Raw genomic sequence first — 27,729 nt, 5'->3', positions numbered from 1 at the left:
CATGCTATGTAGCTTACATAAACATACAAGCTAATATAGAAGATAATTTGCTATGTAGCTAACAAACATACAAGCTAACATGCTATGAAGCTAACAAAACATACAAGCTAATATAGATTTAGATCTCATTCGGGAAATTGTTTATTTAAAATAAAAGCTAACACGCTTTGAACTTGTCTTGTTTCATATATTTTACATTTCAAGTCTTGCATTTGTAAACTGATACACGTGTATGTTTTTCCACAAGTATTAGGATAGTTTATACTTAATACATCAACAGAGAAATCCATGTATCTTTGTGTATTTTATATTGATTAACAGAGATGAAGGGTTTTTCTTTATTAAATATAACAATGATAAATTAGTTTAAATCAAATATTAATTAGAACTAAAGTCGTTTTTATCACAAAACAAAACTTTAATTTACAGAAACACTTATTTTAAAGAGTAAATATGTTGTTTTTTTTACTGTGAAAATAACAATTACGTTACGAAAACAAAATCAGTGAAAATCATTTTAATTTCAGTGATCACACAATAACTGAACAGAACTAAAATGTTGACAATGACACACATCCATCTTTTCCTTTGGTTCAGAGGTTGTTTTTTTTTGTGTAACTTCCGTCGCGCAGAACAAACGCACAACTCTATTCTTCCAGAGGCGTCATCATCACAACAACTACAGGTGGAAACGACTGAATCCAGTCAGTCTCCGGTCGTACAAAAGATTATTTACAAAGGCTAGGAGACGAGGATCAGGTCTCCTGGACGGACGGAGGTTCCGGGGTGCAGTCCTTGAGGCGGGAGCAGCTGGCCAGACGGTTCCCCTCCCAGTAACCCGCGTCCTGGCCGTCATGGCAACGGCATTTGGTGCACGAGTCCACCCAGACCGGCGCACCTGCGGGGATCACCTGAGCGCGGGACGAGTCCACGTAACAGTTGGGACCTGGAGAGGAAGACACACTTTGATACCGTTGTTCTGGTACCAGAACTGCACGAACGGAACTTTGATAAATAACAATGTCTTCTCACCGTCCTGGCACTCCGGGCAGCACTTCCCGGCCTGGTAGACAGGGTTGATGCAGGGCGGAGGAGCACAGTCGGCCACCAGGCAGCGGGCGATGCCGTCACTGTCGCACGTGCACTGCTCACACTCGGACGGCTACACACACACACACACACACACACACACACACACACACAAATAAATAGGTCACATAATATCTTAACGGAGCAGATAGATGCTAATTAGCATTAGCCACGCCTACGCTCTGCTGCCAAAGTTAATTCATTTAACTTAAAAAATGTTTTTTTAGTTAAATGTCAGTTTAAAAATATATACTGTCTAGAAAAAGTGAACCTTTGTCAACCTTTAATTCTTGTTGTATTGATAGATGCTAACTAGCTTTAGCCTCTTCTCAGCTAAGATTTCAAATGAAACTAGAAAAATGCATTTCCAGTAGAAAATGCAGTGTGAATGTTTACCCTGCTGTGCTGTGGAGGTAGTAGTGGAATAAGTGGAAGTATTAGTAGTAGAAGTAGTGGTAATATTAGTAGTAGAAGTAGTAGTTACAGTAGAAGAAGTGGAATTAGTAGTAAAATTAGAAGTAGCAGAAAAGTAAAAATAGTAGTAGTATTAGTAGTGGAATTAGTCGTAAAGGTATAAGTAGTAGTAGTAGTATTAGTAGTGGAAGTAGTAGTGGAATAAGTAGCAGAATTATAAGTAGTAGTAGGATTAGTATTAGTAGTGGAAGTAGTAGTGGAATAAGTAGTAGTAGTATTAGTAGTGGATGTAGTAGTGGAATAAGTAGTATTAGTAGAATTAGAAGTAAAATTAGAAGTAGAAGTAGTATTAGTGGAAGTATTAGTGGAATTAGAAGAAGTGGAATTAGTAGTACAAGTAGAAGTAGTAGAAAAGTAAAAATAGTAGTAGTATTAGTAGTGGAAGTAGTAGTGGAATTAGTCGTAAAGGTATAAGTAGTAGTAGTAGTATTAGTAGTGGAAGTAGTAGTGGAATTAGTCGTAAAGGTATAAGTAGTAGTAGTAGTATTAGTAGTGGAAGTAGTAGTGGAATAAGTAGCAGAAGTATAAGTAGTAGTAGGATTAGTAGTGGAATAAGAAGTAGAAGTATACGTAGTAGTAGGATTAGTATTAGTAGTGGAAGTAGTATTGGAACAAGTAGTAGAAATATAAGTAGTAGTAGTATTAGTAGTGGAAGTAGTAGTGGAATAAGTAGTAGAAGTATAACTAGTAGGTCAAAGTGGAAGGATTTGAAACATGAGTTGAAGATTTTCCCCATTGAAATGAATGGGGTAGAAAAAGAAGGAATAAAAGAAAAGGTTGAAGAGATAAAAGAGAGCTAGAACATAGCTGTGAATGCTGGGAAGCATTCCCAAAATTAAATGAACTAACATGTTTTTTTTTAAGTCTTTATTACGACGTCAAGCGTATTTATTCTGTATATGATGTAATATTATTACAATATTTGAACAGTCTAGTCGTGCAGTGCTCGGGGTTAACGAAAGGTGGCGCCATTCGCCACAAACTGCCTCCGCAGACTCGCATAGTTTCTCCTGAAAATGTGGTTTGAGGTTTTGAAAGATTTATGAATGTTGACTGAGGAGGGAGAGAGTTGACTTATGTGAGGCAGACGATCATTAGTGGCTTCATCTGCTGACCAACACACACTTTTACACTTCATATTAAAGGGCTTTCTATTGGTTTAAACTTATAGGTGGTATAACTCTTATTAACTAATAGAATAGAATAGAAACTATTCTATATACTACTCTATATACAGATATGAAATTAGAAGTTATAACAATACAAGAAAACTGGAATAACGTTTTTAAATTGTATATTGTTCAATAAATAAAGCTACTAATATACATTATTATTATTATTTTTAAATCAGCCGAACTTATGTTTATTTCCCATAATTTCTATAAAACTTATGTTATTTTCTTACGTAAATAGAAACGGAATATCTTTATTATGAGAGAAAAGCATTGTTAGGACAGTAAGTGTGAAAGTAAGTGTCTAAACCAATACTGGTAAACAATACTAATCCAAAGAAAAATTAAAATCATAAAACAAATAATATACAAATGGAGTAAAATAAAATAAAAAAGAATGAAAATTATCAAATAGTAAATGTACAGTATATGAATATAAATAAATAAACTAGGTATAGAAATTAAATGCAACAAAAACACGTATTAAGTTAAGTATGCACTTTTATTTGCATCTAATAATACATGTTGGGACAGTACTTTTCATTATAGTTCAGTTTTCACCAGTGGCAGAAAAATAATGCAATAAACGATACACATAAAAAAAACAACTTTAAATAAAAAACGAATGGATCTAAAAAGTAAAAAAAAGGAGTCATAAATAGTTAAATAAATAGTTGTAAAATGTAAATAAATCAAATATAAACCAGAAACTTGTATTGCCAGCAATAGAAAAACAAAACAAAACACCAAGGCAGACACAGCAAGACAACAGCAAAAATAAATCATCAATAATTCCATTAATTCAAAGTGTAATTGTTTTTATTTTCTTAGACATTGTGCCTTTTTTTCCCAAACACACACACGTGCAATTGAAAATTCAGTGTGTGTGTTGACCCTACTGTGCTGTGGAAGTAGTAGTGGAATAAGTGGAAGTATTAGAAGTAGAAGTAGTAGTGGAAGTAATGGTAGTATTAGTAGTGGAAGTAGTAGTGGAAGTAGTGGTAGTATTAGTAGTGGAAGTATTAGTAGTGGAAGTAGTAGTGGAAGTAGTGGTAGTATTAGTAGTGGAAGTATTAGTAGTGGAAGTAGTAGTGGAAGTAGTGGTAGTATTAGAAGTAAAAGTAGTAGTGGAATTAGTAGTAAAGGTATAAGTAGTAGTAGTAGAAGTATTAGTAGTGGAATTAGTAGTGGAATTAGTAGTAAAAATATAAGTAGTAGTAGTAGTAGTAGTAGTAGTGGAAGTAGTAGTGGAATAAGTAGTGAAATTAGTAGTAAAGGTATAAGTAGTAGTAGTAGAAGTATTAGTAGTGGAATTAGTAGTAAAAGTATAAGTAGTATTAGTATTAGTAGTAGTAGTGGAAGTAGCTGTGGAATTAGTAGTAGTGGAATTAGTAGTGGAATTAGTAGTAAAGGTATAAGTAGTAGTAGTAGCAGTATTAGTAGTGGAATTAGTAGTAAAAGTATAAGTAGTATTAGTATTAGTAGTAGTAGTGGAAGTAGTAGTGGAATTAGTAGTAAAGGTATAAGTAGTAGTAGTAGAAGTATTAGTAGTGGAATTAGTAGTAAAAGTATAAGTAGTATTAGTATTAGTAGTAGTAGTGGAAGTAGTAGTGGAATTAGTAGTAGTGGAATTAGTAGTGGAATTAGTAGTAAAGGTATAAGTAGTAGTAGTAGAAGTATTAGTAGTGGAATTAGTAGTAAAAGTATAAGTAGTATTAGTATTAGTAGTAGTAGTGGAAGTAGTAGTAAAGGTATAAGTAGTAGTAGTAGTAGTAGTATTAATAGTTGAAGAAGTAGTGGAATTAGTAGTAAATGTATAAGTAGTAGTAGTAGTAGTAGTAAGTAAGTAATTTATATTTATTGAGCCCTTTTTCCGACCAGGGTCACAAAGCGCTTAAACAATCAAAACAATACTCAATAAAATATATAATTTAAAAGGTTCCAACCACAGGAGTTCCAGAAAATCAAGGAAAAGTCTGCACAAATAAAAATGTCTTAAGATGTTTCTTGAAGTAGTAGTAGTAGTAGTAGTAGTAGTAGTAGTAGTGGAAATAGTAGTGGAATTAGTGCAAAGTCTAATTGTTTTTATTTTCTTACACATTGTGTTTTTTCCCCCCCAACACACACACGTGCAACTGTTCTTATGACAATAACGAAGGATAAAAAAAAGTACTCCATCACAGGTGTTCAGGCCCAAAGGTAACAATACTGACTCACCTGGAAGGTGTGACCCAGCTCGTGCACCACCCCGCGGAACTCGCAGCCGATCTTCTCGCACCTGGGGCAGCAGTCGCTGGGGTAGTGGCTCACGTGGATGCACGCCGCCGGCAGGGTCGTGCACTCGGTGCGCGCGCAGGCGGACCCCTCGGGGGTGCACTCGCACTGGGTGCAGGGGTCCGAGTCCAGGAAGAACCACTCGCCAGGGTAGTACCGGCTGCCGTTGGCCTCGCAGGTGCGCTCCTGCGCGGAGAAGCAGAGCGCGGCCTGAGCGCCGAGCAGCGCCGCGAGCACCAGGCTGGACCTCCTCGGCATCTTCAAGTCCCTCTGAAAGAACCCACATCCTCGGTGGGACCCGCGCGAGGGAGGAGGCTGAAGAACCGACGCGTCACTCAGACCTTCTTACCATCAACTTTCTCAGCGGAGAGTCTCGTTCGTTGACATCTCGCGAGAGTTCGCCATGGCAACTGAAGGGTTTGCCTTGGTGACAGAAGCCGAAGAGATATTGAGCACAGGTGAGTTTCTTCCTAAAAGAGTTATGTCTTGAAGTAAAATATATATTAACTGGTACAGAATTGACTTGTATTAATCGTGGAATCTATTTTGTTATTTAAGTGTAGTTAACTGTGGTATTAGCATGCTAGCGCATTAGCTTAGCTGCTAGCTGTGCTAACATTTTGGTGACTTTTTAAAAAAGATTAAAAGAGCGAAAATATGTCGAATAAAACATTTATTTTACAAAGAGAAGGTTTATCAACAATTACATCATGACTTTATTGTAAAATATGTGAGCTAACTTGTTTTTTTTTTGTCCTACTTATGCTTCACTTTTTATATTACATTGCGTTTTTTAAATAGTGTAGCGTTGCAAAGTTAGTCAAATGAAAAAAAATCATGGATTGTAATCGTTGTCCACGAAGATATCAAATTAAATGTATATTAAAAATGCAACTCTAAATAATGTTTTTTTTCAAACGTCACAACTGCTCACACCTATAATAGTTTCAATATTTATCATAAAAAATGTTAATCAGATTTTACTAGCATCATGTTTCTGATCATCTGTTTGACTAAGTTTGGTTTAAAGAATGTCAATTACAACACTTTTTCTTTTTAGAATATTTATACACTAACACTTTTCATTTATGTCTGTTTATAGCCAATCTTTACCAGATAGTAAGTAAGTAAGTAATGTTTATTTATAGACCAGGGTCATAAAGCGCTTTAAATATACTTTATTGAATATTGTTTTGATTGTTTAAGCGCTTTGTGACCCTGGTCTGGAAAAGCGCTACATAAATAAAAGTTACTTACTTACAATCAAAAACAATAAACAGTTAAAACTATATACCATAAAACGCCAAGACACATAAAACAAACACAGGAGTTCCAGAAAATCAGGGAAAAGGACAAAAAAGAAGGTCTTCAGGTGAAGGAGTCAGTAGATCATCAAACACAGATGTTTCTTGAAGTAGTCAGTAGATCATCAAACACAGATGTTTCTTGAAGGAGTCAGTAGATCATCAAACACAGATGTTTCTTGAAGGAGTCAGTAGATCATCAAACACAGATGTTTCTTGAAGGAGTCAGTAGATCATCAAACACAGATGTTTCTTGAAGGAGTCAGTAGATCATCAAACACAGATGTTTCTTGAAGGAGTCAGTAGATCATCAAACACAGATGTTTCTTGAAGGACTCAGTAGATCATCAAACACAGATGTTTCTTGAAGGAGTCAGTAGATCATCAAACACAGAGATGATTCTTGAAGGAGTCAGTAGATCATCAAACACAGATGTTTCTTGAAGGAGTCAGTAGATCATCAAACACAGATGATTCTTGAAGGAGTCAGTAGATCATCAAACACAGATGTTTCTTGAAGGAGTCAGTAGATCATCAAACACAGATGTTTCTTGAAGGAGTCAGTAGATCATCAAACACAGATGTTTCTTGAAGGAGTCAGTAGATCATCAAACACAGATGTTTCTTGAAGGAGTCAGTAGATCATCAAACACAGATGTTTCTTGAAGGAGTCAGTAGATCATCAAACACAGATGTTTCTTGAAGGAATCAGTAGATCATCAAACACACAGATGTTTCTTGGAGGAGTCAGTAGATCATCAAACACAGATGTTTCTTGAAGGAGTCAGTAGATCATCAAACACAGAGATGGTTCCAAAGCTTAGGAGCAACAGTCTGGAAGGATTTCTCTCCTCTGGTCCGGAAGTTCAGGAACCATCAGTAGATTCTGATCCACAGACCTCAAAGCCTGAGCTGGGGTGTAAGTCTGGATCAGATCACTGATGGAAGGTCTGACCATGAATAGAACTGAAAGTAAGAACCATACATTTTAAAATGATCCTGAAAGAAACTGGCAGCCAGTGAAGAGTTTGAAGGAGAAATGTGAGTTCTTCTACTAGAGCGGCTCAGAATTCTCACTGCCGCGCTTTGCATGAACTGCAGGCGAGACACATCCTTCTGGTTTAGACATGAAAATAAACTGTTACAATAGTCTAAACGACACAAACACATGGATTTAAGATCCAGATCATGTTGTGACATCATTTTACTAAGCTTAGAGATTTTTCTCAGTTGAAACAGTTTGTGGTCAGTTTTGTTCAGTGTTGAACAAGAGACATGACTTTATCAAATACAACACCCAGGTTTCTCCAACTCAGTTTTTACAGACTGACTTAAGTCACTCAAGTACTGACTCAACCCTGGAACCTTATCATCAGGCGCAATCACCAGAGTTTCAGTTTTGTTCACGTTTAGCTGCAAAAGTGTTTCCACTCATTGTTTATTGTGTTGTATCATAATTCCTTAACTCCCTTCATTCCTCCGCCTAATTTCAGTTTTAAAACGTCGAAGTTTAGTTGTCAGAGTACTTAAATTTGTCAATTTTTTTTTGTGCAGGAACGTTGTCTTTCAGCTACAGCCATTCAATGCAGTCCTCGGATGGAAGTGAGTCCTCTTGCCCGAGTCCTTCTCTGTGGAGCCTGATTGCTGAACATGCCCCAGAATCTGAGCTGCCAAAGATTTGTGCGGCGCTTGGCTGCTCGCTGGTCGACATGTACACAGAACTGCACACAGAGGTGGGCGGCTTTGGAAACATTCCTTCTTGTATTGTGTGTAGCTCCCACTCATTTGTGTTGAGTCACACACATTTGAACTATACTATTCATAGTAACATAGTGGCACGAAGGTGATGATTCTTGAAATCATGTCGGTGATTCTCAGACGTCTGGAAGAAGCGGTGCTGGCGTGTTACACAGACATTAAGATCTTCTCAAGTCCATGGGAAATATTTGAATGGGTTCATCTTTAGTTTATATGTGATGATCTCACCTCAGAATTATTTCAGGTTCTACTATGAAAAACTAGGACGTCATATTTTCCAAAAAAACTGAATGAGTAAAGAAAAATATATTACACTAGAAGGTTTTTATTTCATTTATAAAGAGAAAAACAAGTTTGTAATTATAATGTTTAATTTCAGGAAGCGTATAAAGAGAGAAAAAACATTATTCATTTAAAAGAGTAATCTACAGATGTGTTTTTACTAATACCAACACTCTATCTAAATAAGTCTATAAATAATAATAATCTGTTATCCTTTCCAACTCCAATAAATCTTCAGGAACGGGATGCTTAACATCCTGATTTGTAACAATGCGTTTCATCCTCGGTGTCAGCTGAGGTCTGTGTAAAGCTTCCAGAGAGAAAACAATTTCTCAAAGCCTCTAAGCTTTAAGATATTTTCCACAGGAGGAGAGAACACTGAATGCTTTATTTCACCCCCAGTCTGCTCGCATGAGAGTATCATGTTCTTGATTGAACTCTCTACTCTCTGCATATTCACTTCAACTGAAATACCTTCATTCCTTAAAATCTCCTGTTTCCTTACAAGATGTTTCAGCTGGAGCCACATACAAGAGAATATTGAACCTGGTAGTCTCCCCCTCAACCACATTCTCTTGTGTCATTCCTTCGTGATTAAAGCTGTTTGAGTCAAACTTTTCAGTTTCTACAAGAAAACTTTATAACAGGAACAATCTGTTGTTTAGAAATGGAAAATGGATTGTAAATATTCTATGTCTGTATCTCATAGTTATTATAAATTATTCAAAACTCAAATACTTCAAAACTTGTTTTTTTATAGGCAAGTCACTTTGCTTTTGTTTAAAAATGTTTGTGTTTTATCTTTAAGGAATTTCAATTTCTGCATCAGAAGGATGATGAACACTGACATTTAAATACACAAGCATTTAACAAAGTTTAGCTTTGTTCCATCATGCTGTTGTAAAACTGAAAACTACTGACGTTGGTTCATCATATCAACTTAAGAGAGTATACTTCACATGTACTGGTTTACTCCGGGTGTAGGAGTCAGTTGACACACACATAAATAAACTAGAGACCATGTTAGCGAGTATCCTCAGGTTTGAGAGATAAAGACGACAGGTGTTGGTTTTGTTGTTGTCTTGAACCCAACCATATAAATTAAATTAAATTATTTAAAAAAAATTACATGGTTATGGTAAAGATTATTTTTTAAGAAGTGTTTTCAGTGGGCGGGGCATAAGATCATTTACTAATGTAAATAATTAAATGAAAAGAGAGTTTTGTACACACACACTGCAGGAACTAAAATCATTCACGACACTGTCTCATACATATCAAGTTGATGATGACAGAAGCTGCTATTTTCTTCTATTAGTACTTCTGTCTGCCAGCTTGTCTCTAAAATGTCTGCAGGTTCTCTTCTCTCACATCAGATTCCAAATCCTGGAATACCATCAAACCACACGTTGAAGGCAGCAAACTTCAACACTATCTTTCACTCTGTTAACTTTTGCAGGCTGTGATGTGGCACAACATGTGGAAGGAAAAGCAGCAAGGAAGCAGCAGGGCATATACCCCACTCCCGGACCCCCCTGCCATTAAAGACCTGGTCCGAGCTGAAGTCCAGATGTTGTTGCAGAACCTCAAAGCAAAAGTCAAAAGAGAAGGAAGGTATGTTGATAGCAGACGATAGTTTCTACACAGCTTAGTGGGCCTGATGATAGAAATGTTCCGAGTGAGCTGATCGTTTTATAAAAGTTCATGGGCATACTGTTGGTAAAGTGGTTAAATGGGTAACTAGATTTAAGGAAAACTAGTCATGTTTAAGTAGTGAAGATGATCTGTAAAATGTGTTTAATGCTACAACTCTCATCCCATGTGATAAATACCATCGAGAAAGTGTTCCGTCCAGAGAGCGGCTCCAGGGAAACACGGCTCTAACCTACTACGTTGTTTAAACAAATTGCTCCACAAAAGTGCTTCATTGTCTTTTCTTGTCAGATACAAATGAGTCGCCACGAACAGGAACAAAGCTCTTGGAGTCACAGAACAAAAAGATAGTTATATTACGTTCAGACCTCCCGCAGCAGATGCTCTCAAAGCCTCATCTAGATGCTAAAATATATACTTTTCCTTTAATTGATTAAAATACAATTTACTACCAGACACCTTAAACTACATGAGCACATTTTATGAGCAATTATTTATTATATTATTATTTATTTAATTTAAAGAATTAGAAGTATTTCTCTATCTTAGAATTCACCTTAAGAAGCTCATAAAGGCCCCAAATAAACGTCTTATACGATTAGCTCTTATTTGTCACTTAGTATAACGAGTGTCTCATTTAATCCGACTGCGTGCGGCTGGAAGTGTGTTAATGTGTTTTACATTTTACCGACTTATCCCAGCAACTAGCTTGTGGCAGCCAAGAATGTTGCTCCCAACAGTTGGTGTGAAAAGGTCTTTATTGCCATTGAATCTGTCCTTTCTCATGCCAATTTAAATGTGCTAAAGCATAAGGTTGTTCACTCTGGTGTGAAATATTGGATTGTATTGTAAAAGCAACGTTTTCAAGAATCAAACAAAATGTAGCTTTTTGTTGTTTGTGTCCCAGACAACAAAGGGAGAGAGCCCTATAGTGATGCAGCTTCTATCCAATGACGTGAGTCGGCACAAGCAACAAAACCAAAGAAACTCGAGAGGTTTAAAAATAGTTCCCATTCCAGGAGTTTATGTGGAATAGGGTGTGAGTGGGCGTACGCCTTGTAAAAATAAGATTTATCTTTTTAGCTTCCTTCTCTTTAGCCCTGATGCTGCCTCTCAACCGCCCACTCTTCATGTCGTTGTGATTTAGGGATCAATAAAGATAATTGTTCCAAATGAGCTTATAATAAATCTTTTTTTAGAGTTAGGGAAATAATGCTCATTTTGAGTTGATGATTAAAATTGTTTTCTACCGCACGTGTAATGTAATCAAAATTAAATGAGGTCAATTGTTTTGTATGTCTTTGATCTTCAAGAGATGATAAGGAGATCCTGGCTCGATACAAAACCAAGACTTTAAACTACGTACTGGGTTGCCCAGATGGTCCTGAAGATGCCAACACAGGAAGCAGGTCAGTAACTCTTAAAATCTGAAAGAACGTTTGACTGAACATTAACTTTTTTCGTGTTTCCAGCAGAGCAACCTCTCAGTGCTCAGTGCAGTCCACAAGTGAAGAGGAAATAGAAGCTGTGAGAGAAAAACTGAACGCTATTGATATCAATGAAGTGGTGGAGCAAATAAGGTTAGTTTGAAACGGCAACAAACTCCAAATAAAGAATTCCCAATTTCAGAAGGAAGAGCTAAAGGGACTTTTTAACTTATCGACTTCCACAGCAGTTGATTATTTAATTCATCATCGTGTATATATTCTCCCTCCATGGTTCTGTTCTTCTATCCTTTGCTCTTTGTCCGTCCTCTTTCTATTCTTTCCTCAAGTTTTGCAGACGGATGAATGTATTCACAGGAGCAACCTTCATTCGAAGCCTCTCTTACTCCTTTTCTCTTTTCCTGTCTCCCCTTCCTGGCTCTGACAAGAACAAAAGGCTACATTGTTAGAAAGTGTGCTCAGACTGGAGCAGGGGCAGCAGAGGGTCCTTTTCGCAGCACAGGCGAGGCTACAACCTTCTGCGTTATGCAACCAAAAAAGGGGATGGCTTGCATATTTGTGTATATCTTTTTATTAGATTCAGCTGAATCATCACGATGCAGTAAATACTCAATACCGGTTCAGTTATGTTAGTGCCATAGAGATTTCATTGTTCGGACTGTTGCTTGTAAAAACCTGAGCCGTGTGCTTGTTGTTAAAGTCGTAGTTTCCGCGGTGACCCAGTTTTTAGCCGAATTGTCGGTTAATGAAAGACAAATGTAGCACTGATGCGTCATGGCTTTCCTGTCCATCTCTCATTTCAGGTCAGCCCTGCTGCACGAATGTCAAGTCTTGCAGACACAAGTGCAACTTATACAGGTATGTCAAGACAAACGAGCAGCTTCTGTACAAGATCTGATGTATCAATTCCACACCAGACTGCCTCGGCTGAGCAGAGTTTATTCAGCAGCTCATTTCTTTCCTGTCCAGGTTTTCTAGCCAAACATTTCGATGGACTGAGTAGGAAAAATACAATCATTCAATCTGCTGCTCATAACGACTGCTCGCATTCTTGCATAGACTGGAAATATTTCATGGCCAAATAAAGGAGGACAGTTGGAGGCCAGATGTTGCACTTTTCACAAACTTCAATTTCTGCTCACATCCTTCAAGTCACAATATTGAAGCTCTTTTATTTTCACAATCAGTTCTGTGGATCTCTGATGTTTGGAATTTGTATTTGCAAAGAGAAAGATCTTCTAATTTACCTCACAGATTCATTAATATCCTGATCTGTCCCAAGTTCAATTGTTAAATCACCCCATAGTAGACAAGATTCTCTATACTTTGCTACTTGACTTAAAGACTATTGTCTATATCTGAGGTCCAAAGCATCTCTCTGAAGAGCAGGGTCACATTTCATGTTGAGGTGCTGTGTGTGGGTCCCATGCTTTGTCCCTTCAATTGTAAACCTTCAAAAAGCACTAAGAGCATGATTTATTATTGACAAGTTACCGAGTGACAACAGGGAACTAGAAATACTGTGTAAGAAACAATGCTGTTGACAATTGTATACAATTAATGCTTTGCCCACAGATCCCACATGATTGATTTTATTTATAAATTGAAATCTGTCTTCACATTGAATATTCTTAAATCAGTACCTTAACCATAAACAGTCGGTTCTGCTGCACAGTTGGTATGATCCTGGTCGTTGTAGAGAGTATTTGAAAGTCAAATTCACTGTGGTCTCTTATCGTCTTTTCTATCGCTGGCTTTTCTGGGTACGGGGCCTGGGGTGGGCAGCCAGTCACTCAAGCACACTTTTAATAAAGTTTTGGGTTTCACAGGCCAGACCCATGTGCAGAGAGAGGCCGTCATGGTTTCATCTGCTGTGGATATAATGTTTGAGGCCATGTCCTGACTGAGCACTGCTGCTCAATCGTTTAGTGGTCACAGACTTGAATTCCTCGCTTACTTTTGTTATTCTTTCATTCTCTTTCCTTTTTACCAGAGGCACTTCTTTTATAGGGAATTATATCTATATTTGATTCATTTTATAGTTTTTATTACACATGTCAGTCTTGCATAAATGTTCTTTCTGTTGCAGGGAAGTATTAGAAAACAATGTAGACAAGACTCTGACGCTGATCCAACGCTTTCAGGTGAGTCTCTCAGTAACTTGTGCTGCCATCTACTGGCGGTTCACCGCCCATTTACCTGACTGGTCACAAGTTATGTTGTGTGTTCCATGACTGATCTCTCAACAATCCTCCATCTCCAGTCATACCAACTCTGTGCTTGTGTTATTGTGGTTAAAAAACATTTTATGAGATGATGGTAATCTGCAGTTGAAGATAATGTATTTGTATTTACTTTAGACAGATTCTTGAACTAAAGCTGGCCCATTAAGTTTTTTTCAGTTTCCTAAATGTGTGTTTCTTTCAGAGTTAAAAGAGCTCAGAGTATCTTTGCAAACACACCTGGAGTCGTATACTTCCCCTGCATCCTCGACTGCCTCCACATCACCAAACGTAACGAACCGTGGACTCAGGTCAGTACTTGTGTCATGATGTTCGATGCTTATGTTGTTACTTTATTTTTGCCACTGAAAGGATTTCTTATTTGTATCATTGCCTCAATTCTTCCAGACCAACAAGTGTAACAGACCTGTTCATAAAATGGAATATCGTTGAGGTCATTATATTATAACTGAATTGTGAGTGTCCATAGGGTTAATAACTCGTATATATGAGGATGGTTTTAATCAAAACTTATCACAAATTACTATAAGAAGTATCATTTAAATGTTTGGTCTCAATTTAACAATATTTTTATCTCGCTTTTAAGTTATGGAAACACTCACAATTCTACCGCTAACATTACTAGATTACTGATTTTTTATATTTCTGGTCAATTATGGTGATGATTGTATCCTATAATATTAATAACATATCGTATTTTCCTTGTTTATTTCTGTCTTTCAGTCAGTGCGCAGGACAAGGGAACACGTGGGTCTTCAGGCCACATCCTCCCCCGGCCGGGCCGCGTTTCAAGTCCAGTCCATCCCTTAGACCACTGAAGGTACACCGCTCTACATTTGTGGGTGCACAGATGACATATGAACCTGAAGGGCACACGCAGCAGGATGTTCCGCGCCCGAGAACGTTGATGTGCAGTTCTCAGTTTCCAAAGAGACCAGGACATAAATCCACATCTCAGGATCTCCATCATTTATGTCGTATTCATGGCCTGAGTCGAGAAGCTTCTGCACAGACAGGTATGAAGGACAGCAGTGCCTCACCTTCACACGCATCTTGTTGTGCAGATAATGGAAGTTGCGTTCATGCTCAAGATTGCAACATACGTGCCACAGACACAGGTGTGTGGATGATAGATGAAGACAAAACTGATCACGCTGTTGTTCGAAGTGATTCAGCCTCGTCTTCTCCTGAGAGATCAGAAAATGCTCGTTCTCAGACCAACAGCGGAGAATACAGCAGCTGTAGATCCCAACAGGGTGTCCATGAAACCGCATGTATCCTGCCTCAGATCAAACATTTCCATGTACTTCTTTCACCCAAAGATCCGGCAGAGACTGTCCTGGAGTCCAGTTGTTTGCAACAAGGTGCTAACATTTTTCACAGGCCGTCACTCAAGCATGAGTGTTGAGTTGAAAACATATTGTTTTTGATGACACTCGCCAACTATGCTGCCTGATGAAGCATTTGTCATCGAGTTTTTGATTTGGGAAAATGAAGAACTATTTTTTATTGACTACATAAAAACATAAACACACTTTTTTTCTTTTCTGTCTTGTTTTCATGACTGGTTTCCTGGAAATCTTTAGTTTCACTTTTGTTTTCTGATAAAGCCCCACCCTTCACCCACTGTTTTGTTAACTGTTCTTCATTCTGTTGAGACACATCAGGGTAAGTGCTTCTTACCTACTTCTACATAACATTTAATTTGATTTAACTATACTTATTGATGTTTGCTGTATTACCTTTCATTTTCTTACCTTCATAACTCCCTTTGCTTGAAGCTTTCTTTTATCATTTTACCAACATTTTATTGAAGAAAATCGATGTATTAGTTACAAAAAAGTCCTTCATGAATATTAATATACTAAAGACGTCTGTTTTATCATTTTGATAATTCATTTGCTTGACACAATTAAAGTTTCTTTAAGCAAAACAACTATTTATACTAAACCTTCTTGTATTACAGCAGCATTTGTATCACATTAAGTCTCATCACGACCATTAGTTTGAGAGTCAAAATAGGACCATTTTATATGTATATATAAATATAAGTGTACTTGAGAATGAAGTTGGGCCAGAACAAGAAAAACAGTATTAGTAGTTGAAACTACTTCAGTGAAGTGTGTAGCTTAACTTCAAATCCATCTTGTGTAGCATCAAATTGATTATGAATCTTTTTTTAAATTATTTGGTTTTAAAACTTGGTCATATGTTTTTTGGTTGGTTGCCTCCCCTTCATCCTGACTGTTAATAACAATCTTCCAGTTTATACTTCAACAGAAGATTAACCGGGGGTTTGTCAAGTCTTGGTCGAAGTGCCTCTGTGAACGAAGCAAGGTAAAGAATACTGTTAATTAATAATAAAAAATAAAGATCCTTTGTATAACATTTGAAAAGTTTCTCTTCCAAGATGGGGACGATATACAACCTGCTGGAACGACACAGGCTCCAGAGTTTCTACAACAATTTTGTTCAGATGGGTGTAAAAGATGAGCTTGACTTTCTGGATATCACAACTGAAAATCTAACTCTGATGGGTAAGATTAGTGAAGAAACAAATCATTTGAAACAAATTATTATGCAGTTTCAAAAATAGATCAACAGAAATAACCACTTCTCTGACATTGATATTACCAATATTTGAGGATGTTACATAAATTGATTTAATTCATGAAGTTAGTTTAACTTATCAAATGTAAATGGTTGGATTGCTAAATGTCTGGACATTTGAATTTTTGTTGTGAATCCATACACACACCAAGTTGTTATTTGTATCATCTTTAATTGAAGATTTATCTCAAACAGATTCATCAGTTCAGATTGATGACACAGCTGAGCTTAAATTAAACACAACTGTTGTGCTCTACATCAATCTTACGAAACGAAGAAACTGGAACTCAAGAAATGGTCCAAAATAGCCTGTAAACCATTGGTAAAGAATGTTTATATTATTTTGAAACCATATATATATTTACAGGTTTAACTCAGGTGGAAAAGAATCGTTTTCTGGAAATGAGAAAAGAGATTGAAAGAATCAGAAATCCACAACGACCAGTTCAGAATGTCTCTCCTGTGGTGAAATCCTTGAATTCATTCAACCTGATGTACACTTTTCCCAAGTGTCCTGAGCCAAAACACATCACAGGTGATCACTTTCTAATCACACAAGAATCTTAAGAGCCGTTTTGTTTTAATATCTAGATTCATAAGAGTGAGTACGTTGTATAAAATACATTGTAAATTCACTTTAATAGTGAATAATATAATGTTGATAATATACTCCACACTGATATGTTAAGGATGAGTGTAAATACACAACGATACATTTTCATTCACATTTTGGTCTTTCAGATATGGATCCAGCGAACAGCACACTTGAAGATTTGATGTTAAGAATCTGTCTTCAAGAGGGTGTTGATAATAACACAGGAGTCTGTCTCTTCACCAGTGATGGGATGCCTCTGTCTGATGACCCTTTCTTTAACACATGTAGGCAATTTCATGTTTAATAAAACCATTTTCATTCAAATGTTCATGTTCACAGAATGATACAGTGTTAACTTCAATAAACCTTTAGCCTACATGATATACAGAGAATATCTGTAATATACGGTACATTTATACATGTATGTGAATCTGAAAAACTGTTGTCACTTCTTTGTAGGGTCTCTTAAGGAAAGACATATTGAGAACGGATCTTTGATCTACGTAATGTTCACTCCAAAGTGTAACCTGACACGTTCGGTGCAGATGCCAAAACAAGATACGGAAAGTGGTGAAGATAAAATAAGATGCCACGTCATGCTGAAGGTGGGACTTTTTTCTCTATTTTATTTTGTTGGCACATGTTGTACAGTGTGTGAGACGAATATAAACCTTGTTTCCTTGTTCTGGAAAACACTAACTTTCAGGGTTTCTTTGAGCTGTCAGTCAATCTTGAAAGTGACACAATCAAAACACTGACAACAAGACTGTCGAATGAAACTGGAATACCGAGAAACGTTCTTCATTACAAGTAATTCAATGTTTTCACATTATTATCTTCATTTCCTGTAATGATGTTTGTAACCCAGTGGACTGTTCACAGTGGAGACCATGGCGTCAGTGATACACTATCAGGCTGTGGATTTACTGAAGAGTCTACAGTCTTTTTCCATTTATCGACCTTTCTGGCCAAAGGCAGATCCCAGGAGATGTTTATAAATGACATTGAACCGTTGGTTAAACAAAGCCTTGTGGGGATGAGTGTGATCCTCTCCTCACTTTTTGTCATTGTAAGTAATTCATTATATATTATGTATATCAAGTACTTCTCCAAACACTTTGGCATCTATTTTCTATATAACTATCTTTTAATAAAAGCTTCACTCTGGCAAAGGAATGTTTCTCAACAAGGCAGCGTCGTCTGAAGCTTGTGTGTTGAATACTTACCACTATTGATGATGAACGAAGGAACGAGAAAAATAACCTTTTTTCCTACATTAAGGAGGTTTTTTTGCATCAGTTTGGGTTACCTTACATGTGATGTGTGGTGGCTGGTCATGAAGTTCTCCTAGTGAATTTTAGACAAGTTGAAGAACATCTCAACGGTAACTAAAGTACAAAGGTATTAGCCGTAATGCAATGTTGAAGCCATGACAGTTATGTATTATACCTGTATTTGTGGTTCTCTCTCCACTGATTAAGATAAACAGTGCCTGTAGAAATGGAACGTTTCATAGTGCTTTATCACTTCGCTGCTGGTGAAAGATTATTTTGGTGGTTTTATTAATATAGTTGTATCCAATTCCAGGAAGAAGGATTTAGGATGATATGAGACGTTGCATTTTTTTTTTACATTTATTTTAGTGTTTGTCACAGACAATAGGTTTTTAATTTCTATAGGGTTATTAGTATAGAAGCCTTCATTTGATTTTAGACTAACAGATTAGTCTAAATTGGTAACTATGAATTGAGTTCCTGAATTGTAGGCAAAGTTGTATATTTCTACAATTATTAGAACTAACCCGATAGCTCAAATTACCCATGTGTTCTATTTTTTAGCTACAAATTATGATTCAATTCAATTCTTCTTTCAGAAAGAAAAAAGGTCGAAAGTGAAAGAACTCATCGCTTACATCCGTAAACTGACTGGATGTCATCCACTTGCTCAGAGCTTGCATCAACTACTCTACAAAAATAAAATAATCACTAAAAACCAGAAGGTAAAGAATAGAAACGATGTCATTTGCTTTTAGATGTTGGAGAAAAACCAAAGTAAACATACATAAAAAGGTTTTTTTCATGTGTCTCTATGTTGCAGATTGCAATCATCGAGGGCTTGTACACACTGTTCAGGGAAATTTTGCCCAAACCAGGAGCCCCTGGCGTTAAAGTCATTGAAGACTTTGACGTTTTTGAGAATTGTTTGTACTGCTGGGCCTGGCTCTTCAACGAGGCACAAGTACTGTGGCATCACATTCTTGATTTGTTCCACAATACATAGACATTGTGTCTTACTCAACCTTAATGTTTCAACAGAATCAAGGAACAGACGATGAGAACTTTGCATGCATCACTCTTAAAAACGAGGATGGCAGTCGTTTGTGCGAACCAGTCAGAGTTCCTGGTGTTCCTGGCGTATTTGAACGTTCAGATATTGTGCAGAAAATAAAAGGTAAACTGAAAAGAATTGATTTGATGAGCAAGTGAAGGAATCTGTCAATGTGTTATTTCTGTAAAACCTTTCACCTCACATGTTTTATTCTCTTTTGTAAATCCAAGAAAAAAATGTATTTTTTAATCATTCGAACTTCTTGTTTTTAGAGGGATCACAAATTCCAAACTGCACTGAGAAGAACTTGCAAGAAACGTCACTGCAGAGAGACACTGGTGTGGAGAAGATCATCCTTAGTCTCCCTCCATGTATCAAAGTGTTTGAACAGTGGATTCACAGTGAGGCAACAGCCCATGAGAAGTTTGTATCTCCTACGTTTGTTCAGTGTTCAGTGCCTTTTTATGTATTTGATCTGTCATTATCCTGTCCCAGATTAAATGTTTACTTGGATTAGACTCAGACTAGGCTCACAGATGGATGGATGTATAGTCATTTATTGAGTACTGATGTACTCTGACGTGTTTTTAATCACATTTTTGTAAATATTTCAGTTTTGTTGTCAAAGCCTCAGAGAGCGTTGGGAATATGGCAGAAAAACTGAAATCTTTCAAGTTTCTCAACATCACTCCACCTCTACTCTTAAAGGATCTTGGATTGGATGACTGTTTTCTAGTCTGGCTGACTGAAGGTAAACCTGAGAAAAGTTTTTAAGTTGATATCTTAATTTCTACGTGAAGACCATTGCATTGTAAAATAGTTGAAGAGCAGACACTGCGTTCTAGTGGAATTAAGTTTTCAATGCCTGAGGAAATCAAACATTCATTTGTTTTTGCTTATTTGTTTACCATAGAATCCCATGTTGAATAACACCTTGTACATGTTATCATTAGACATCCTTGCTGTCTACACGTGCAGAGACAAGTCAAAACCCGACATGGTCAATATCTTCGACTGTCTAGAAGGAAAATACAGAACATTGGACGTGAACATGTTGGCTACCAAGTAAGTCATCTCATTTTACACGTATGAAAAAATAATATTTACCTGAACTAGATGTAATGCCAGGCGCCGCTCGCGTTAAAAATATGAATTGAAAAACAAATAACTCAACAAACTCTGAAGAGAGAGAGGACACAGATGATGGCCTTTCAGCAAAGAAATAACATAAAATAACACAGTCTGTAAGAGCAAAGATATTTACATAATAAGACAATTTTACTTGGGCAAAAATTCTACAATTCTACATGTGCGATGAATATAAAACAAAAATATTGTATGATGAGAGTGAACATGTATACATTAACCAATATAGCTGTATAATAGAGCTAAATATACGATACAGAAGAACAACCCATTTAGATTCCCTCCCTCCCCAGAGCCTGAGCGTTTTCTATATGATCATTTTCAATACATTTTGTTGAGCAGTTTGTGAGTCTATAAGACATAAAGATCAGACACATTCAGACAAACGGACATCACGTTTGAAACTCATTTTCACATTCATTAGGACTGGCGACAGCAGAACTATGCAAACATTCCAAACGACCAGGACACCAAAGGAAGCAATTCTGGTAAGATCGTCTCATAAGTCACTTGAAGACGACTAAAATACATCTCCTGAAACCACTTTGATGAGGTTTAGAAAGAAAACGACTCATTTTTTCCGAACCTTTTCTCTTCACAGGTCTTGATCGACACCAGCAGTTCAATGAGATCAAAATGCAACGGAAGTACAGACATAAGAAGGATTGACGTGGTGAAAGAGCTCTTTGACAACTTTGCTTCAAGAACCATGGCTTATGATTTCAATCATGTCATTGGACTAGTTAAGTTTGATTCTCGGGTGAAAGTTATTCACACATTTACTGAAACTTTGGAAACGTTCAAGGTATAGATGAATGTTTATTGAATAAGCTAAATTGTCAGATGTTTTGATGTGTGTCAAATACCATAATGTTTTTTAAGGAGCACATACGAAAGATTGAGGCAAGAGGATCCACTCATCTGTATGATGCCTTACTCTTGGGTTTGAACGAGTTGCTCAAAATCAAGGAGAAATTTCCTGAATGCAGACTTCGCATCCTGTGCCTGACTGATGGAAAAGATGAGGGGTAAATATATGGAAACATGTATTTTATCGCACATTAACGCCTGTTGCTTACATGCCAAATTGTTGACGCATTTGAAGTTTGCACAATGATATATGAGTTCATATGGCAGAAGAAGAAGATGGAAACAAATATAAAACATTTTTAAATGTTTTTAATTATTCTTTTTTTTTTTTTTTTTTAGCTCAAAAGCAAAACCTGAAGATGTTGCCTCCAAACTTGTAGCATCTGGGGTTATTGTGGATTCAGTTCTTCTTGGGGACGCAGAAAACAACATGCTACATGGAATCAGCAACGCCACAGGTACTATATTGGAGAGTTTGCAATACTTAAAATATCTACCCTTAATTGTCTTAAAGGGCCAACTGTATATTTCCGTTTGTGTTTTTTTCTGAATTTCGAAAGCCCGATTCGCACGGGATAAGTATTTCCTGTTGACCTCTGATCATTTGTAATATTGCGGAGAATGTCGTAGATTTAATCTGGTGAGATTGCCAAAATGTCTGTGATTTGTAATGTAATAATTCAGCCACAAATTACCTAAAGTATTTCGCCAAACTCAGACGTTGGGTGATGATACTAGTCCTGTCCAAATCTGCATCTTAAGAAATTCTTATTTTTGCTTTTCCCTGATATTCTGGGACTACTGTGTTTGTCTTATGTGTCTTGGCCTTTTAAAGGATATATTTTAACTGTGTATTGTTTTTTGTTTGTTAAAGCGCTTTGTGACCCTGGTCTAAAGAAATCTTTACAAATAACCTTTACTTAGTTTTGTATTAACTGCATGCAAGACAGATCCTTCTGGTTTAGACATGAAGATAAACTGTTACAATAGTCCAGGTGAGAAGATACAAACGCACATATTACAAGCAGATCGTGTTGTGACATCATTTTCTTAAGTTTAGAGATTTTTCTCAGTTGAAGGAAACAGTTTCTGGTCAGTTTTCTTCAGTGTTGAACTAGAGACATGTCTTTATCAAATACAACACCCAGGTTTCTCAGGCTCAGTTTGACAGACTGACCTAAGTCACCCAAGTACTGACTCAACCCTGGAACCTTATCATCAGGAGCAATCACCAGAGTTTCAGTTTTGTCCACATTTAGCTTCAAAGTGTTTTCACTCATTGTTTGATCGGGAAATCTCTGAATGATTTTACCAAGGGGATTCAAGTACAGCAAAAACAATAAAGCACCCAGAACAAATTGTCCACAAATTGTAAAGGCAGTCATTGAAGAAAAGAGGGTCAAACATAGCAGCAAAACTGTCTGCAGTATCGGCTGAGATGACACGTCTCTGAGACCAAACTTTCGAGGGCTTCGACTCAGGGATGAAGTCCAGGTTAAACAAGACAAGAGAATGATCACTCGGATGAGTGGGTTGAGAGACATGTTGCTCAAAATTAAAGGCTTCAGTTAAAAGTTCTTAAGCAGAACAAGATGTGACGTCATGAACATGAAGATTATAGTCTCCAAGAACAAGAACAGATTCCATATGAATAATGGAAGATGGGTCACTGTCTTTCAAGAACAACGCCCAGGCAGACGGTAGATTGAAACACAATTGAAAGGTCTTGTAGAACCAAGCAAGATCATCTGAGACGCAAAATAAGTGAATTCCTGAGTCTGAATCACTTTGCATGAACAACTATCTCTATAAACGACAGCCAAACCACCCCCATGATGGATGGATGGATGGATGGATGGATGGATGGATGGATGGAACTTTATTGATCCCTCAGGAGGTCACCTTTGGGAAATTGTTTTTCCAATTAGAACACAGCAATGCAGACGTCACTTATCCTGTGCAAATGTCCTTAAATAACACTGAGTAGGTAATTTACAAATCACAGAGGTCCACGGATAATACTACTGCGAATATGGAATAAGAATGTTTTGTGAAAGTCTCTCAGGACATTTCTGAAACTCTGAATTGAAAAATGATTTTTTTAATAATAATGCTAATATCACTGTGAATACAATTAGTATATTCAGCATATATTTGTTTTCTTTCAGGCGGATGTTGTTTCAAACCACAGACCAGCAAAGAAGGTCTGAAGCTCTTTGAAATGGAAACGGTGCTCTCTCTGGAGAATAGGAAACCAAAGACAGAGCTCAGCATTGCAGACATCACAGAGGTCAGCACTGATTTAAATGAATGATTTTGATAAATACTGTATTCCAGACATTTTCAAACTATATTTTACTTTCAAGAAAAAGCTGCTTGAGATGTTTGGAACACTTGGTTATGATAAAGATCCAGGTGTGTCACTTCCAAGTGAATTAAACAACGCAGTGACTTTAACAGTGAAGTGAGTAAAACAATACTTTTTGAATCATCATAATGTCATCATGTATAATGTCATCATGTATGTGGTTTTTACTCACAGTGCCTTAAAAAAGAAGGTTTCGATGGAGAAACACAAACGGATCCGGGAGGAACTGAAGAACCTGCATTGTGACCCACATCCTTACTTTAGGATCTTCCCATCTGAGTCAGACTTTTGTAAGATTCCAAGTTTATAATTTAGTTCCTAAATGATTCATTTGAAGGTAAGATAACCCAAAACAAACACAGACAGTCGGAGGTGGTAGGAGTGCGAGAAACTCAGGTTCAGTACTAAGAGTCTCCAGATAGTCATAGAGAACGGATTCATAGACATTGTTTATCCTGATTTAAGGCTTTTGTTGTTAACTTTTGTACCCACTTAGATTGTTTTTAAATAAGGATGTTTATAAAACGACAACAAATGAACACAGTCAGTTATGTCCTTCATATGTTTTCAGGTTATTAAAGTTCCTCTTGATGCTCTTCCTTTCATCTATGTTTAGAACAGCCTGCTGATGTTGCCGTTCCAAACCAAGAATGAAAATACAATGTTTGGCTAAACTTTTTCTTTCTTCAGCCTTCTGGAAACTCCTCATGCGAGGTGCCCCCGACACAGCCTACGAGAACGGAGTCTTTGAGCTCTACTGCCAGTTTGGAGATGATTACCCAGTGAAGCCGCCTGTAGTCCGCTTTGTCACTCCAGTATCCTTTTGAAGCCACAATTGATGGGAAAAGTTCTACTGAACCATCAGTTTCTTTTTGAATGTCGATGAAAGAGACTCTTTAACTGACAGATTTACCACTGCAACATCAACAGTGTTGGAAGAATCTGCCACAACATCTTCGACCGCAACTATAACGCCCACATCTCCATGAGAGAAATCCTCAATGCTGTTTTTGGACTTCTCATCATCCCTGAGCCGGAGGACCCGCTGGACAGGTTTTGTCACATTATAGACCTCAAAATGAACCCGAACCTAAGTCATGTACATGATGCTACTGAGAATTGTTAGTGATTCTTAAACTATATAAACAATTATTGCATCAATGTTTGATTAAATATTGCATTATTTTAATTTTGATTATAACAGAGAAATCACACACTTTAAGTATGTCTCGAGTATGATTTACCTGTAATGTGATTCATGTTTTTATCTTTCTTATTACTCAAGCATTCTGGCAGAGGAATACTTGACCAACCGTGAACAGTATTCACAAGAAGCAAAGAAACAGGCAGAAGAAACTGCAAATCTCTCCATGGATGAAATGGAAAAGGTGAAACACACACTTGTTTCAGAATGAAGTCGGTGGATTTACATTATTGATGGAGGGATTTAAGTTTAGAAAAGAGTCACCTGATATTTTTTTTACTGTCTTTGTTCTCAAACCTCTTCCCTTGTGGATTTATATACGTTTGTTGAAACATCTACAGCTTCTCAGTCTCTCAAGCTTGATTCCAACATACAACCTGGCTGTGAGGCTACAGCAGTTTATAATGCTGTCGTATACTAATATAATACTAAGAGTACAAACTCTTAAAGTATCACAAACCCTTTTGATTCCATACTTCAGTAGTTGTTTATCAGAGCTACAATGTTATTGCTGTCAGTCTGAGATGAAGCAAGAGATGTTTGTCCTAGTTTTTGTTGTTACCTCTTATGAATCTGGCTCTATGTAAACAGTTTGCCTCGACTGTTTAATAATAAATAATATCCGTAAAGGCTTATGTCAGCAGTCACTGACGAGGCAGCAGATTTTTTGAGAGCCAATCTGATATGGAAGGAAGGGGGCAATAGTTCTGCACGACATTGGAAATATGTGCGATATTCGATATTGGTGTCTTGAATTGCAATATCGCTATTATTGCAATATTTTTTCCTTCACCTAAAAATGTAGCCGCGTGCACGAGCGGACGTTCGCAGTCGAGCACAGGAGTGAGTACTGTAGTGAAGGTCCGGGGGTTAAGAAGGAAAACGTTGCAATATTTCCCTTCTGTTTATTTACGCGCTTCAGTGTCGACATGATTATATAAAAATATCTCTTATAACACTCAGTCTCGCGGGACTTGCATCGGTTTCCTGTGAAACTGAGTGACATCAGAGAGGAGCCGCCGGCGCGTCGTGATATCACCAAATCAATAATAGCTCCACCTACTTGTACACGCACACATAACACTTTATAAATGACGCTAACAACTTAGCTCGTTAGCATACGGTGAAGACGCACACATAACACTTTATAAATGATGCTAACAACTTAGCTCGTTAGCATACGATGAAGTCGGACAGGTTTGTTTGGAAGTTCACGATCTTATAAGAAAACAACTGAGACGAGATGAAAAGTTCTTACAATATGTTGCTTTAATAAAGGAGGTTGAAAGAGACGAGTGACTGGATCACTAGTGTTTGGCTAGTTAGTATTACTTCTGTGGATATACTGAGCCGAAGTAGCAAGTAGCAAGCACAGTTCACAGGCAGACGGAGACGTAAACAACAACGAGACATAGAAGTACAAATTGACAACTTTACAGAACGTGACACTGATTGATCGAAGTGTGTATTTAAGAAATGCATTGACTGATCGTTTGATCAATGAAATATTTTTTTTATATATATACAAATTATCGCACATGTTTTAGATATGCATATCACACGCGCCATTATCGTGATATCGACATTTTTTCCATATATGGTGCAGCCCTAGTGCAACATTATTGGCATTAAATTGTGTTTCCATCTCTCAATCAAAATGAATTAAATAATACAATATATTTCCTGCATTCCTATAAGAATCATATTTGTGTTTTTCTCAAGAAATGGGTGGAGAAGTCTCCTCAGTTCATCCCTCCTCATATGATCTGTCCAATCACAAAGACCATGTTCATCGATCCAGTGAGGACCCGTTATGGCACAGTGTATGAACGCAGAGCTATTGAGGAACACCTCAAACAGTGAGTTCTTTTCACTTTTTTTTTTATCAGAAATACATTTTCAACCTAAATCCAAATTAACTTTGACTTGTTTATCATATTTGCCAACTAATGTCATAATCTAATAATAATGATGACAATGATCTATGTCCTTTTACTTTTGATGAATGGATTAATTGTTTATTTTACATTTAATATTAAATTGTAATCGGTTTAAAGATGTCAACGTAACAATATTTTTCAGACACCGCTACGACTTCTTGGGCGGTGAAAATAACCCCCTGGAAAATGGTGATTTAACTCCAGCCCGGGACATGAAGAAAATGGTGAAAGATTTTCGCTCAAGCCAGATTCAGTAAATCATTCTGGAACATCCAACATTCTACACCAGCAACTTACTCATATAATTACTTTATTATTCAAACATGTTGATCAGCTTGTTAGACTAGATCCGTATTAAACCGTCTTTCTGTTAGAAGTTGATTCAAAACTAAATCATTATTTTACATTATTATGAATTTTAAGTATGAAATGGGCAGAAGGGAATTATTTACCAGCTATTTTCAAGAACGTTTATCATTGTTGTTTAATCCTGACTTTAATTAACTAAGAATCAACCGATCCTAGTGGGTTTTATGTTTAACTCTGTGTAGCTTTGATTCAATGATGATTTAAAAAAACAAATTGTATACAACAAAGTTTTTGATAAAGAAGATTTTGTTATTGTGAGCGGTTTCTGAAAGTAAAAAGCAAAATAAAGCTTTAACTCCATACATCTTTTTTTTTTTGGTTTTTTTTTTTAGAATCCCTTATTAGTCCCGTGAGGGGAAATTCAGTAGTGCTTTTTACAGCCATTTACACATACTGATGGGAGTAGGCTGCACACCTGTGCCAAGTTCACCATCAGGGTAAAGTGTCGCTCAGGGACACAACGACACAAGCTTGTCTGGAGCTGGGATTGAACCTGCAACCTTTTGGACTGCAGGCAACCACTCTACCATCTGAGCTATGTCGCCCCATATCTTGTGTTATGCCTCTAAATGTCTGTTTATAAATGAATAAATTACCTTTCTACA

General features: G+C 37.0%; 3 protein-coding genes across 5 annotated transcripts; 2 read left to right on the top strand and 1 right to left on the bottom strand.

Moving 5' to 3' along the window:
- Nucleotides 1–513: 513 nt before the first annotated feature.
- LOC148064202 (von Willebrand factor C domain-containing protein 2-like) lies at nucleotides 514–5,364 on the bottom strand. The gene is made up of 3 exons (XM_087810559.1): nucleotides 4,953–5,364; nucleotides 1,033–1,162; nucleotides 514–946 (listed from the first exon to the last, which is right to left on the bottom strand). Exons 1-3 carry the CDS (start codon nucleotides 5,265–5,267, stop codon nucleotides 756–758), a joined length of 636 nt encoding a protein of 211 aa, XP_087666685.1. The 5' UTR covers nucleotides 5,268–5,364; the 3' UTR covers nucleotides 514–755.
- Nucleotides 5,323–16,031, top strand: ccdc24 (coiled-coil domain containing 24). 2 transcript variants are annotated; one of them, XM_087810558.1, is made up of 10 exons: nucleotides 5,323–5,467; nucleotides 7,868–8,046; nucleotides 9,813–9,967; nucleotides 11,320–11,415; nucleotides 11,482–11,586; nucleotides 12,255–12,309; nucleotides 13,541–13,595; nucleotides 13,879–13,984; nucleotides 14,418–15,362; nucleotides 15,960–16,031. In XM_087810558.1, the coding sequence occupies exons 1-9, from the start codon at nucleotides 5,413–5,415 to the stop codon at nucleotides 15,100–15,102; spliced, it is 1,491 nt and encodes a 496-aa protein (XP_087666684.1). In that variant the 5' UTR covers nucleotides 5,323–5,412; the 3' UTR covers nucleotides 15,103–15,362; nucleotides 15,960–16,031. The 2 variants fall into 2 exon arrangements, with proteins under 2 accessions (XP_087666684.1, XP_087666683.1); XM_087810557.1 differs by having other exon boundaries at nucleotides 11,479–11,586.
- Nucleotides 15,391–27,729, top strand: LOC148064200 (uncharacterized). Of its 2 annotated transcripts, none has more exons than XM_087810553.1 (25): nucleotides 15,391–16,031; nucleotides 16,105–16,231; nucleotides 16,672–16,839; nucleotides 17,046–17,183; nucleotides 17,359–17,504; nucleotides 17,606–17,709; nucleotides 17,782–17,968; nucleotides 18,773–18,898; nucleotides 18,997–19,137; nucleotides 19,215–19,350; nucleotides 19,500–19,650; nucleotides 19,842–19,978; nucleotides 20,181–20,292; nucleotides 20,798–20,861; nucleotides 20,975–21,178; nucleotides 21,256–21,401; nucleotides 21,583–21,701; nucleotides 23,412–23,533; nucleotides 23,610–23,707; nucleotides 23,786–23,901; nucleotides 24,302–24,426; nucleotides 24,519–24,664; nucleotides 24,897–24,999; nucleotides 26,538–26,674; nucleotides 26,898–27,729. In XM_087810553.1, the coding sequence occupies exons 2-25, from the start codon at nucleotides 16,105–16,107 to the stop codon at nucleotides 27,010–27,012; spliced, it is 3,168 nt and encodes a 1,055-aa protein (XP_087666679.1). In that variant the 5' UTR covers nucleotides 15,391–16,031; the 3' UTR covers nucleotides 27,013–27,729. The 2 variants fall into 2 exon arrangements, with proteins under 2 accessions (XP_087666679.1, XP_087666680.1); XM_087810554.1 differs by having other exon boundaries at nucleotides 16,092–16,231.

Source organism: Callionymus lyra, chromosome 16, assembly GCF_982586985.1.
Source record: "Callionymus lyra chromosome 16, fCalLyr1.hap1.1, whole genome shotgun sequence".
In the NCBI taxonomy this organism is placed as follows: Eukaryota; Metazoa; Chordata; class Actinopteri; order Syngnathiformes; family Callionymidae; genus Callionymus; species Callionymus lyra.
Note: the sequence above shows the minus strand (reverse complement) of the source record. Positions and strands in the feature narration are given on the sequence as shown.

Coding starts and splice junctions, on each gene's coding strand:
- LOC148064202 (XM_087810559.1), bottom strand. CDS start 5,267: ATGCCGAGGAGGTCCAGCCTGGTGCTCGCGGCGCTGCTCGGCGCTCAG. Junction 1,163..4,952: donor AGCTGGGTCACACCTTCCAG/GTGAGTCAGTAT, acceptor GTGTGTGTGTAG/CCGTCCGAGTGTGAGCAGTG. Junction 947..1,032: donor CTGCCCGGAGTGCCAGGACG/GTGAGAAGACAT, acceptor CTTCCTCTCCAG/GTCCCAACTGTTACGTGGAC.
- ccdc24 (XM_087810557.1), top strand. CDS start 5,413: ATGGCAACTGAAGGGTTTGCCTTGGTGACAGAAGCCGAAGAGATATTG. Junction 11,416..11,478: donor GATGCCAACACAGGAAGCAG/GTCAGTAACTCT, acceptor TCGTGTTTCCAG/CAGAGCAACCTCTCAGTGCT. Junction 11,587..12,254: donor GAAGTGGTGGAGCAAATAAG/GTTAGTTTGAAA, acceptor CTCTCATTTCAG/GTCAGCCCTGCTGCACGAAT.
- LOC148064200 (XM_087810553.1), top strand. CDS start 16,105: ATGGGGACGATATACAACCTGCTGGAACGACACAGGCTCCAGAGTTTC. Junction 19,651..19,841: donor GAGGCAACAGCCCATGAGAA/GTTTGTATCTCC, acceptor TAAATATTTCAG/TTTTGTTGTCAAAGCCTCAG. Junction 24,427..24,518: donor TAGTCCGCTTTGTCACTCCA/GTATCCTTTTGA, acceptor TTTAACTGACAG/ATTTACCACTGCAACATCAA.